At 58.9% G+C, this 12,274-nt stretch overlaps 1 protein-coding gene across 1 annotated transcript in view; it reads right to left on the bottom strand.

Annotated features, from left to right (window-relative positions):
• Nucleotides 1-10,372, bottom strand: part of C18H16orf74 (chromosome 18 C16orf74 homolog) — a 29,934-nt gene extending 19,562 nt beyond the window's left edge. Inside the window, exons 1-2 of the mRNA XM_070386882.1 lie at nucleotides 10,162-10,372; nucleotides 2,233-2,277 (exon numbers count right to left, since the gene is read on the bottom strand). Coding sequence (XP_070242983.1) covers nucleotides 2,233-2,260 — 28 coding nt within the window. The 5' untranslated portion in view covers nucleotides 2,261-2,277; nucleotides 10,162-10,372. The remainder of the gene's footprint in view (nucleotides 1-2,232; nucleotides 2,278-10,161) is intronic.
• Between the last annotated feature and the right edge of the window lie 1,902 nt (nucleotides 10,373-12,274).

The raw sequence follows: 12,274 nt of genomic DNA, 5'->3' as shown, positions 1-12,274 counted from the left end.
ACAGAGGATGAGATGGTTGAATGGCATCACCGACTCAATGGACATGAGTTTGAGTAAGCTCCGGGAGTTGGTAATGGACAGGGAGGCCTGGCGTGCTGCAGTCCCTGGGGTCCCAAACAGTCAGACATGACTGAGCGACTGGACTGAACTGAACTGAAACACAAGACGGTGCCCAGGCTACATATCCCAGTACCAAAAACCAGCTGGACCCGCACCTGTGGGCAGCAAAGGACGCACATGGACGACCACGTGTGGATGTCAGGGGTGCGGGACCCAGCCCTCGGCAGTCTGCTGTAAGAATGAGGCTCCAACAGGGGGAGGGTCCAGGCCCCTGGACTGGTGGAGGACCTGGGTGGTCTTCATTAAGCCCAGGGAGAGGGCTTCTATGCCCTGCCCAACCCCCATCCCATGTCCTCAGTCACACCCAAGCCTGTGTGGGCCTCGTCATCTTCAGAGACCAAGGCCAGATGCGGCTGGGGGTGGGAGAGGGTGATGGGTGGGCCCCGGAGAGCCAGCAATGAAAAATGCATGAGCACCCCTCGCTCCCACACTCCTGCCAGCACTTAGCTCCTCCGGGGCTCTTCTAAAAGCTCCCGGCCCAGGAGCACTCAGGCTGCCGCCCAGGGTTCAGTCCTGCTGGTGGGGGTGGGGTGGGGGGGCGCCTCCCAGGGCTTCTCAGACCTGAGGCTGCTGGACCTCCTGCCCTGGCCGACCCCCAGCCTCGGGCAGGGAGGCAGCTGGTTCCCAGAGGCCCCTCCAGCATCTTGGTTTGTCAAAGACGGCGCAACAGCCAACCCTGCAGGCAGCCCAGCGTCCATCGGAGGGGAACAAACCAGACGTGGCCCACACACCACGGAACAGTATTCGGCCTCGAAAAGGAAGGAGGTCCCGACACACCTGCCACAACACGGACGAAGCTTCACCATCACGCTGAGACTGAAGGAAGCCAGACACAAAACGGCACAGGCCATACAATTCCGCTTCCGGGAGGCACCCCCGTGGGCGCTTTCAGAGAGACAGAAAGTAGGTGGTGGGGGTCAGGGCTCTGGAGAGAGGAAGGGAGGGTTTGTGTTTAATGCGGACAGAGTTTCAGCTGGAAAAGGAGGAGCCCTGGAGGTGACGGCGCTGACGCTTGTACAGCAACATGAATGCACTTAATGCCCCTGGGTTGTACGCTTAGAAATGGTTAACAGGGGAAACTTTATGTTATGTCTATTTTACCACAACTAACAACCAGAAAAGACAGCTTGTCTCGAACGCCTGTTCTGTGCCCAGCACGGTCTAAGGGAAGAGTGTTCTTGAGCCCCGAGGCTTCCGTCTCTGGACCCAACTCTCCTGGACGCCCGCTCAGCAAGCACCTCCCCTGACTCCTCCGTGGGGACTGCTGCTCCCCACTGGCCCGCGGTCTTGGAAGAGCTGTTCATCAAGATGGACGTACCCTGCCCCCACTGAGTGCCACATCCCAGCCTAGGGCCTGAAGCCTGACCTCCCGAGGGCTTCCTGTCACAGAGGGATGGAGTGGGAGCTGGCAGGAGGGGAGTCAGGGCTGGCGGGCATGCTGTACATGGGCAAGAAGCCGTCAGGGTGACTCCCAGATATTAGGCTGGGGAGATGATGGGAGGGAGCATTCGTCCCCCAATAATGAGCTTCCTATGGGCCCCGTTGGTCGTCTGGACGCTGAACCGAAAGGTCCAGAGCAGAAGAAAGAGGTCTGGGCTGCCTCGACCAACACGTACAATGCCCCTCGACGATTCTGCATCCTGGAACTTTCCCCCTGCTGGCCCTGCCCCTCTCCTAGCCCTCCCTGCCCAGCCCCTAGCAGGTGGGACCACCTAGCTCACCACCCGTGTCGTGGTAACAGGCCCTCAGGGTGGAGAGCAAAGCCCCCCTCCCCACCCCGCCCCGTGCATGGCCGGCACTGTCCTGCAGGGCCCCTGACCCTGCACAGCCTGGAGTGCATCCCTCTGAGGGGGGCAACCGAGTCGTGGGGGGCACTACAACGTCCCCCCATCACTCAGCTCCAGGGAAAGGCAGGCCTGGAGGAGCACTCAGAGTCAGAGCACACACTTACACGGCGCCTGCTGTGTACCGGTGCTGCCTTTACTGGAGGTGCCCCCCTCCCAGTCCAGGGCAGCACCGCTGGGGTCTCAGGGTCTGCCCTGTCTCAGGGCTCACTCCACCTCCCCCGGGGCACCCCGCTTAAGAGCTGGAGGGAGACAGCCGCCCGCTTACCTTTCAGGCAGGTCAGCTTCAGCCCCATGTCGGCACCTCTGCAGCCTGGGGAGAGAGGAGAGGCTTGTTTGTATCGGCCACGCGTGGCCAGGCCCCCCACCCGGCCTGATGGGTGCACAACAGGAAGCAGTGGTGGAGAGAAACCGCGGCCGAGGTCACGGCGCCTGCTGGCTACATCTGGGCTGAATTTGCTGTGTGCTGGTGGAAAAAACTTTCAGGCATCTCAAAGGTGAACATGCTGGAGAGAGGCCCAGTGCGGCGACTGAGCTGGTGAAGGTGCAAGAGAGGTCTGGCCTGGGTGATGGGGCGGAACACGCACCACCTGCCCTGCCTTTGAGGGGCCACCGTGTGGCTGTTTTGGGGATGAGAGGGCCCCAGGTGGGGCCGCAGGGTGGCCCTGAGCCCCGTGATGGGTGTGGTGTGCCTTCTGTTCAAACGAGGCCTCCTCTCCTAAAATGCAAATTCTTTCGCGTCCTAACGGCTGAAAGGAGCCCAGTCCCCAGTCCATGGGGGTTAAAATCCCCCACCATCTCCCTGCAAGTTCTGAAGAGCTGCTGAAGAAACGGGCAGCAGCTCACGGTCTCCTGACATTTGACTCTGTTACAACCCTAGGAGGTGCTATCACTGTCCCCACTTTATGGATGAGAAAAATCAAGGCTCAGAGAGGTGGTGGTGGCTACCTGAGGCCACACAGCTTACTAGGAGTGGAGTTGGGGTTCCAACCCAGGACTGCCCTGACCCCCACGAGGGCCCCCCTACAGGGGTCTGTGAAGCTCTACAGGGTGGGTGCTCGGGGCTCTGAGAGGCTGAGGATGGGGACTCCTGCACTCGCAGGGAGACACCAGGGGCCAGGGGGTGGCCATGGGCAGCGCCCCACAGGTCTCTGCCACCCTTGCGGTGCAAGCCTGGATGGAGGGCTGGGATCTGAGATAGGCACCCTGACAATCAGGCTGACTCTGGCTTGGCCAACTGTCCATGGGCGCCCCCCACCCATCCTCCTGTCTCCTCCTCCCTCATTCCTTGGGCCCAGGCCTTCCAGCCCCCTTCCCTACTTTCCTCAATATACTTCTTACACATTTCCCATCCTGGCATCTGGTCTTGGGAGACCAGACACAGGTGGATACAAGGCCAAACGGGACCCTGCACCTGAGTAAGCGTGCAGTGGTGCCATCTGAGGCCAGGAGGCCAGAGGAAGGTTCCGGTCCCAGCCTGGGAGGCCAGGGACCATGTCCCCAAAGACAGGAGCCAGCCAAGCGGGAAACCCCAGGCTGCAGGAACAGAATGTGCAAAGGCCCAGAGGACATGCGGGGGCGTGGCCCACTGGAGGAACAGGCCACAGAAGGGCCCAGGCTGAGCCGCACTGCGGGGTCTCTGGAGGCTGGTTACATAGTGGAGGGGTTATCCTGAGCACATGTAGTAGCTTCCACATTCTAGCAGGCTGTGCAGGCCAGCCCCCCTCCAGGCCTTTCTACCAGCAGCCTTAGCACCCCCAGGAGCTCATTAACAGTACAGCCTCTCAGCCCCACCTGGGTGCACTGAGCCGGAATCGATGTTGTAACAAGGCCCCATGGGACCCAGATGCTCAGCTCTGGGCCAGAAACCGTGGAGTCTGAGCACTGGAAAAGGTGGGGCAGTCAGGGTACAGGAGAGAAGCTGCTGGAAGCTGGGGTGATGTACAGGCTGGTGAGATGGTAGGATCCCAGGAGGGGTCAGTCTGGAGGAGCGGCCAGGGCAAAGGCTTCAATTTTAGCCAGGCTGGACTTGTGGGCAGGTAGGAGATGGACCAGGGAGGGAGAGGGCAAGAGGGACAGTCAGACACGGATGGGAACAGAGTCAGGATGGCTGCGTGTAAAGGACGCGCTTCCTACTTGGAGCAGGCCTGGAGCTGCAGTTCCCAGAGCTGGGAATCAGAGCCTGGCAGGGGTCCCTCCCCAAAAGGCTCCCCATTGGCCTGGGCTGTGGTAAGAACTGGGCTTTTCCAAAGCTCTGGAGGCAGGGGCGAGATGATTCTAATAGGTGGGATGAGCTGCCAGGAGTGTGTACCCTTCCTTGGGTGAGGGGGTGCAGCGCTGGAGGAAGGGAGAGCCCCAGAGAAGGCCTGTGGGGTAGGGATGGGTGCCTCTCTTGAGCACCCACTCTGTGCCCAGCACCCTCCGGAGTGCCTCCATTCACGGTCATTTAAGCCTCACGACAGCCTGGTGACACTGGGGCCATTCCGATCCCCACTTTGCTAATGGGGAAACTGAGGCACCGGGAAGTTAGTTAACCTGCAGAAGGGTTGTATGGGGAGCAGGTGGTGGGGTAGGGATTCCAAGCCTATGCTTTCAACCCCAGAGTTCCCCTGCCATCTCTCTCGTGGGCCTCTTGCCCAGGGGTCTGCGGCCCTGAGTTAGGGCCACAGCAACCTCCCAGGGCTCTTGCCGGCCACACCACATCACAGCCACGCAGTGAGCTCTGATCTCACAGTCCACGCTCCTCCGTTCTGTCTGGGGTACGCGCTGGCCACCGCCCACCCAACAGCTTACACGACACATCCCACCCTAGGGCCACAGGACAATGATTCACACTGAAGTCCGCACTGACGAAGTGAGAGTGGGAAGCTGCCGTAAAGTCCAACAGAGAAACAACCGCAGAGGCGTGGAGGGTGAGGGGCGCTGCCTTGTCTGCTGCTGACACTGGGACACGGGCGTTCACAACATGCTTGTCTCTAGTTTGAAAAGTAGTAAAACGGTCAAAAGAAAGACACCTGTCCAGGAGGTGACAGCATGGAGCTGTGGTCGAGTTTTGTGATTCTGATCTCTGGGCTGCATTTTGTAAGAGGTGGGCCCTGCCCTGAGGACACGCACTGGGGTGTTTAGGGTCCTCGGCCATCATTTCTACAGCTTCACTCTCAGAGCCCGGCCAGAAATCCAAGCCAATGAAACAACTGTAGCTACATGTTCACTTCCAGGGAAGGATATACATTAGCTCCTACTGTTCTTGTAACTTTTCTGAAACTTGAAACTATTCAAGGGAAGCATTCAGCAAGGGAAAGCAGAGAGCAGTTATTTACCCTGACTCCACAGAACACCCCCCGCACCCCGCCCCGGTAGCCAGAATGCAGTGGGAGCATCACATCCAACTCCCCTACCCCGTCTCTGGTGTGGCTGGAGGGGTGGCCAGGGGCCGCAGCGCTGGCTGGGGGAAGGCGCTCTGGTTCCCTGCTCCTCCCAGAAAACTGTCCTGAATGGATAGGTTTTGTCACTAAAGCTGTCCTGTGACTTGAGAAATACCTATCTCCAAACATTCAGGGAAAAAAGGAAGGAAGTTAAGGAAGGAGGAGGAGCTGGCAGCCTGGATCCAGTGGACACCGTGGGACGGGAAGCTGTGTGAGGGTCAGGCAAACATCACGTGGTGAGGTCAGGGCTAGGTGGAATGATTCTATTTCTAGTTTCTAAAACTTCCAAACGTAGTTTTCACCAACCGACCTTTCTCATTCCCATGCACATTGCTGCAACGCGCCACAAGGGCAGTGGGCCTTGGGAGGGGCTGAGAGGAACCAGGAGTCTGTGTGGGCTGTGTGACCTTCGGCCAAGTCCTCTTCCTCTCTGAGCCTGAGATGCTGATGCTTCACCGCCCTCCTCCCCCACTCCCGCCCCTCCGGCTCTCCAAGTCCTCAGTTATAGAACAGGCATCCTGACCCAGCCTCCAGGACAGGGCCTGGAGCCGTCGTCACCATCGTCATCATCTGTCAATGTCACGGTGTCACCCTTCAGTAGCCTGTGGGGACACTGTGTGGGAAGAGAACCGGGGGGCGGCCTGCCATGCAGTCCCCGAGTCCGAGGTGTAGCCAGTTATAGGGGATGGAGGAGGCGCTCCCCAGGGTGGTTTATGTAGGACCGTGGACAGCGCCCCGTCCACTCCACTCCCTCTGTGATGGGGCTGCCCCCAGCAGAGATGGCAGGTGCCTTTGCAGGAGACGGTCCTGGTAGACGGGATGTTCATCTGTCCAAATGGAGCCATACAGACGCTTGACTGTGGGGAGCAGGCTATGTCCCCCTAAACTTCATCCTCACCACTGACACAGATGTCAAGCTAATGCTTTCAAGAGGCTGAGTTCATTACAAAAATTCCTAAACCTGACAACACCCAGCGAGATAACATCATCGCATCTGTGACTTACAGATGACGGAGTGGAGCTCTGGGCAGTCCAACAGCAGCTCTGGGAGGCCAGAGCTCAAAGCCAGGTCAGTTGCACCCCCGGGCTTCTGTGTCTATCATTCTACATGCTGAGGTCTATACCCGGAAGACACACATTTGTGCGATTAGAAAATAAAGGTTTAACGGGTGGGAAGAAAAGATTCCATGGGAGGGGCCCCCCTAGCTTGGCAAGAAGGTAGGCAAGCCATCAGGCCCAAGAGAACTTCACGTTTAGGTATAAATGTACTCTCTCTTTCACACATTCGCAGGAGTGTGAAAAACCACCCTTTCATATCAAATCGGGCTCTGTTTATGTTCCCTTCAAAATATCAGGCTGTTAATTATTTGCACAACAGCTTGAGTTAAAACAGGTCCTTTCTTGCACTCGGGCGTAAGAATCTCCCTACCGCCAAATGGCCGAGACAGAACCCTCTCTGGTGACACGGATGGGCAGTGAGAAATAAAAACTTACTTCCTCCTGCAGGGGTCTGCCTCTCCCCTGAGCAGTGGCCAGAGAGATGGATGTCGGCCACTCTGCACGCCAAATGGCCCCTCACGGCCCCTCTGAAGCCTGGGCAGCTCCAGGACAGAGGACACCCTTGGCCAAGATGTCTGTTACTATCTTTATAGCTGCCTTGCAGATAAGAGCCCCAAACTATCAGCCCGTAGCAGGGTAGGCTCGCCAGCCCACTCCCTGCAGGTTCCTGATGCAAAGAGAACAGTAAACTAATGTGTTCTCTGCACAAAGTGTAAAGTAATAAAGATGTAGCACTGCCCGTGGAACACATCAGAACCACTTAGGGCACAAGGGATCTGCTATTAGCTTCCCTTCGGTTTCTGCTTTGGGGGATCATGGAGGTTGGGCTGTAGGAGATGAAGTAAACACCTCCTGGGATGAATCAGATCTCTGGAACTGGGAACGGTCAGAGAAATAAACTGCCAAATAAAATACAGGATGCCCAACTCCTGTACGGGACAGACTCCTACTAAACATTCTCCATCATTTTCTGCAGTTCACATGGAACAGGGCAGCCTTTATTTTTATTTGCTAACCCTAGCAACCCTACATGGAGGTGGCCACCTGGGCTTCCCAGATGAGGCCTGTGGCCCATGGAGGCCTAGAGAGGGAGTCAGTGAAAGGCAGAGTTGGGCTAACAGCCTGATCACGGTCTCTGGAGTCACCTCCCAGACGGAATCGGAAGAGCCCCGTGGAGCTCGTGACTTGACAGGGACCCAGAGCCTCACTCCCTTAACCAAGACCTCACTGGAGGATGGAGGAGAGGGCACGGGTGGAGACTCACAGCTGAAGAATGTGACAGTTTGCCTAGGTGGGTGGACCCACCAGACCAGATAGAATCAGGTTCCCCTCCCAGCTGGGGGAGCCCGGGACCAGCTCTCGGGCCAGTCCCCCTACTGCAAACACAGGGAAGACCTACTGACAGACTGGCCAAGAGGGGCTCCCAGCAGGCCTATGACACATCTTGGTTTCCTTCTTTTAAAAAAAAATGGGACTTTCCTTTTGCAACAGGATTAGAATTCCTACAATAGCAGCCAAAGGGACTGCGCTGGGAACAGATGCTACAAGCGTTAACATGCCTCCCTTTCTGGTACACAGAATGCAAACATGAGCCTCTCCTGGGCTTTAGGCCACAGACCCACAGGGGGCACTTGCCTGGCCCACAGCTGCTCGCCCACAGGAAGCGAAAGACGATGGGCTGGGGGGGAAGACAAGGTGCCCACTAAAGCCTGCACCTGCCTTGCTGTCACGGGGCAGGGTCTTGGGCTACCCAGGGTCAAGCTGTGGTCTTCCACTGACTGGCAATGTAAATGTGAGCACGATACTTGGCCCTCTGAGCCTGAGACCAAATTCAACACGTACAATTTGTGCAACTTTCCATATGTTACACGTCAGTAAAAATGTTTAAAAATAAGGGGTATTCTATTAGAAGTTAGGCTAACAGTTAACTAATCATGGGGCTAATTAGAAAACACGGCATCCTTTTTACAGCAGCCTTGAAGTTAGGAGTCGCAAACTATTAGCCCTTAGCTTTCCTGCTGGCCAGCTCACCCCATTCAGGTTTGCAGCGCAAACAGAAAACTAAACCACTGCTTTCTCTGCACCCAAATAAAAAGTAACCACAGTGTGGCACTGTCTGTGGGATACACACAATCCCCCACAAGCTCGGAGGGGAGGCTGTGGCTGCGTCGGCTGTGAGCGGGCTCCTGGGTGTACGCATTATTGTAAATCTATAACACATTATTTTCACCCAGGAGGGTCTGCCTACAGTTTGGTCCTACACTGTGAGGGTAGGGGTTCAAAGCTAGGCCTCACCACTTACCCGCCCGCCCCTGCGTGTGACCTTGGATCAGTCACTTGATCTTTATAAGCCTCTGTGTCCTCATCTGTAAAGTGGGGATAACAACAGTGTTAGGTCAGAGAAGAAAAATGGAAAACGCAGGTGATGGGTAGCAGCATGTAGGGCTCAATCAACATGAAGTAGCTCTGCTCTCTTTCCTTGGCCATTGAGCGGAAGTTCCAGAGGTGATCTCAACCCAGGGCTCAAGCCCACCCAGGGCAACCCACCTGCCAAGGGAAAGGCTTCCAGGGAGAGGAGATTAGGCTGGCGGAGCTTTCCACCTCCTTGGGGCCTGCAGAGGGATTAAGTCTTTCCATAAATACACCAACTCCCTCCCATCCAGGGTGGGGACAGGGAACCCATGGTGGGTGTGGCCTGCACAGGTAAGGGGCTGCTTTCTGGACTTGACCCAGCCTGGGACAGGGGCTGCCCCCCAGCACCCCTGGGGGCTCTGTAGGAAGCCCCCCGCCCCAGCCTGCCAATCCAGATGTGCCTCTGGGATCCTCAGTTTCCTCATCTGTAAGATGGGGTGTTTGTTCCTGCACCAATCACAGGAGGGCCCTCACCAGGCTGCCTTCCCTGCCTCTTCCTCCTCATTCTCAGCGAGGCGAAGGAGGCTCAGCCAGCACAGACTTTTCGGATTCCATCGCGGCCTAACAGCCCGGGGAGGTCTAAGAGAGGTCCCCCTCTGCCCTGACCCCGCCCACCAGGGGGGGCGCCGAGCCGGGGTGTAGGTCCACCTGAGTAAGGAGTGCCTCCCTCCAGTTCCGCTGAGCTCAGCGGGCCAGGCAAGTGGCGAGCGCGTTCATAGTGGTCGCCCTTTGCGGTTGCAAACCTGCTTTGATGCCCTGGGAGCGAAGGGGGCCCCTAAGTGAGGCGGTTCATAAATAATACATTCTGAAATACTCGATAGAGGGGAAATGGTTCCTCTCCAGGCCTCCTGCCCCCACCCCCCGGCCGGGCTCCTCTCCAGCTTTCAGGAATGGCGGTCTGGCCCATTCCCCAGGAACTCGTGACCGCGTGGGGTGGCAGGTGGAGACTGGGGGGCCGGCGGCTTCCACGGGCGGGGACACACCTCCCCACGCGCCCGGTGTAAGTTGCAACATGGCCAAAGGGGGCCCAACTTTACCCAAACCTGCGTCTCCGCAGAAAAGTCTACAAGAAGTAGGGGGGGACGCCCGAGCCCGCGAGGGTCCCCTACCGCACCCCACCCCGGGGTGGGGGCCCGTCCTCCCCAGGGACGGCCCTCCCGCGGCGGGTACTGGCGGGGCGTGAACGCTGCTTGGCGGGGTTGCGGCTTCGGCAAAGAGCTGTGTCTTCCAGAAGGGAAGGGAGGGGTGGGGTGGGGTGGGCAGCGCCGGGCACACCGGGGCGCGCGGCGCGGGGCACTTACCACTTCCTGATGGGCTCACTGTGGGGCCCGCCCGGGCGCCCGTAGCGGCGACGGCCGGGCTCGAGGGGCCGCGGCGACGAGTCTACAAGAGAGAGCAGCGGGGGTCATGGCCCGAGCCGGGCAGTGCGCTGGGGCCCCGCTCCGCCCCGGCCGGCGTTCCCGGCACCCGCCGCCGCCGCCGCCGCCGCTGCGCGCACGCCTCCCCCGTCCCCTCCCCGGACCCCGGGGGCGGTGCCGACTGCAGCCCCGCCCCGCCCGCGGGCGCCGGATCTCACCGGCCGGGCGCTGGGGCGGAGCGGGGCCGCCCGCCGCCTCCCTGGGGAGTGAGCCGGGGGCGCGCCCAGCACCCGCGCCTCCAGCTTCGCGGGCTCACTCCGCTCTCCTTAGCTTCCTCTCGCCCGGCCGGTGGGGGAGGCTGAAGGGGGATCCCGGGGAAAGTTCGGGCCGCGGGACTCTCCACCGTGCGCCCCTCCCCGAGGCTGGGAGCCAGGCCCCCTGCGGCTGTGCATCCCCAGCCCTGGTTGGTGTAAGTGGGACCTTGGGGTTCCCCCACACCGCATGGCCGTGCTTGAGTGAGCCCCACCGCCGAGCCGCGGAGAAGGGGAACGGGGAGAAGGGAGGCTCCACCATCTCCCCGCCTGCCCCGGGTCCTGGGGACGTGCTAGCTGCGCGCCCCTCCCCCACTCCCACCCATCTAGTCGCTGGCCTCCGGGGCTTCGGATGACCCGCGTGATCAAAGGGACAGCTGCCCCGCTGTTAACGTTTGGCCCTCTGGCTCTCCACACATGCTTTTGCACCCCACGTGTGGGGCTGAGCTAGCGGTGTGGCCGGCTGGGGGTGGCAGGTTTTTTGAGGACGCCCAGCTGTTAGGAATTGCCCAGTTCCCCGCCTGTGGGTGCACGGGGCCTTGTACCCAGATGGGTTTCTCCGGAGGCCTCCCACAGAGAGGAGGCCTCCACAGGCACCTACCGTGCCAGGAGGGACAAAGCCACCCCCACCAAGTGTTTTTCACGTCATTGTCACCAGCCTGTCAGGCCGGCTCCGTCTAACGATCAAAAGGTCTCCACGCCCTGTGGTCTGTGTCCTTCTGGAAACAGAGGAAGGGAACTGAGCCTCCGAGCAGGACAATGACATGCCTTCAGTGGACGCAGGACATTGAGTCAGCTCTCCAGCTGTGTTCTCTTTTGAGTCATTCCCAAAAATATTGCAAAATGTTGGGTGCCCAGACCATATCCAGTCCAAAATGATAGGACATGTATCATGCCTCCCCACAAACAGAGGAAGGTGGGGGAGGATGGCCCCCACCCCAGCCTCAGGAGGGAAGGTGGGCTGGGAGTGTCCTGTGCCCTTGTTCCTCCCTGGGGAGCTGTGGGACAGCCTTGCTCCCCATCGTCTCCTGAGACGGTGGCAGCAAAGGAGTGGGGAACCCCTAGGGGAGGCAGGCACACACATTCTTTACACAGAAGCAAGGACAAGGCTGAAAAGCCTTGAGGCCAAAAGCTGGTTGTGAGACCCACTTTCTCTGCGCCCCGGTTTCCTCAAGGAGAAATGGGGATCCATTCATTTCTACAAACACTTTTTGAGCACCTGCTCTGTGTTGGGCACCGGGTACTGCAGTGAACGGGGTAACTGTGCAGATGGCTGAAGGTCACCACTGGTTCGGGACAGCCCTGCTCTTTCCATTTCCCAGGAGTGAGGCCTGAGGCAGAGGGAAGGACAGAGGTCGCCCAGCAGGTGAGAGATGCATTCCTGCCCCAACCAGAGATGGGAGCGGCCAGTCTCCCGGGAGAGTTTAGCCCCACGCAGCACTGGGGGAGGGGATGCAGGGCTAATGAGAGGAGGCCCAGGGGGATGCATTTCATCAACTGTAAGGGGCTGAGATGAGGAATGGAAAGAATCCAGTTTAATTTTCTTCCTCCCCCAGGAGGCCTCTGCCCCTTGAGACCAGAGAGGTTGGTGCTCCAGTATCAGAGTTTCTCAATGTCAGCACTTTGATGTTCGGGGCTGGTTAACTCTGTGCCACGCGGGCTGCAGGATGTCCTGGCTGCCATCCACTAAATGCCAGTGCATAGCCCCCCTGCCCAAGTGGTGACAACCAAAAGCATCTCCAGAC

Source organism: Bos mutus, chromosome 18, assembly GCF_027580195.1.
Source record: "Bos mutus isolate GX-2022 chromosome 18, NWIPB_WYAK_1.1, whole genome shotgun sequence".
In the NCBI taxonomy this organism is placed as follows: domain Eukaryota; kingdom Metazoa; phylum Chordata; class Mammalia; order Artiodactyla; family Bovidae; genus Bos; species Bos mutus.
This window is presented reverse-complemented; position numbering and strand designations above follow the sequence as displayed.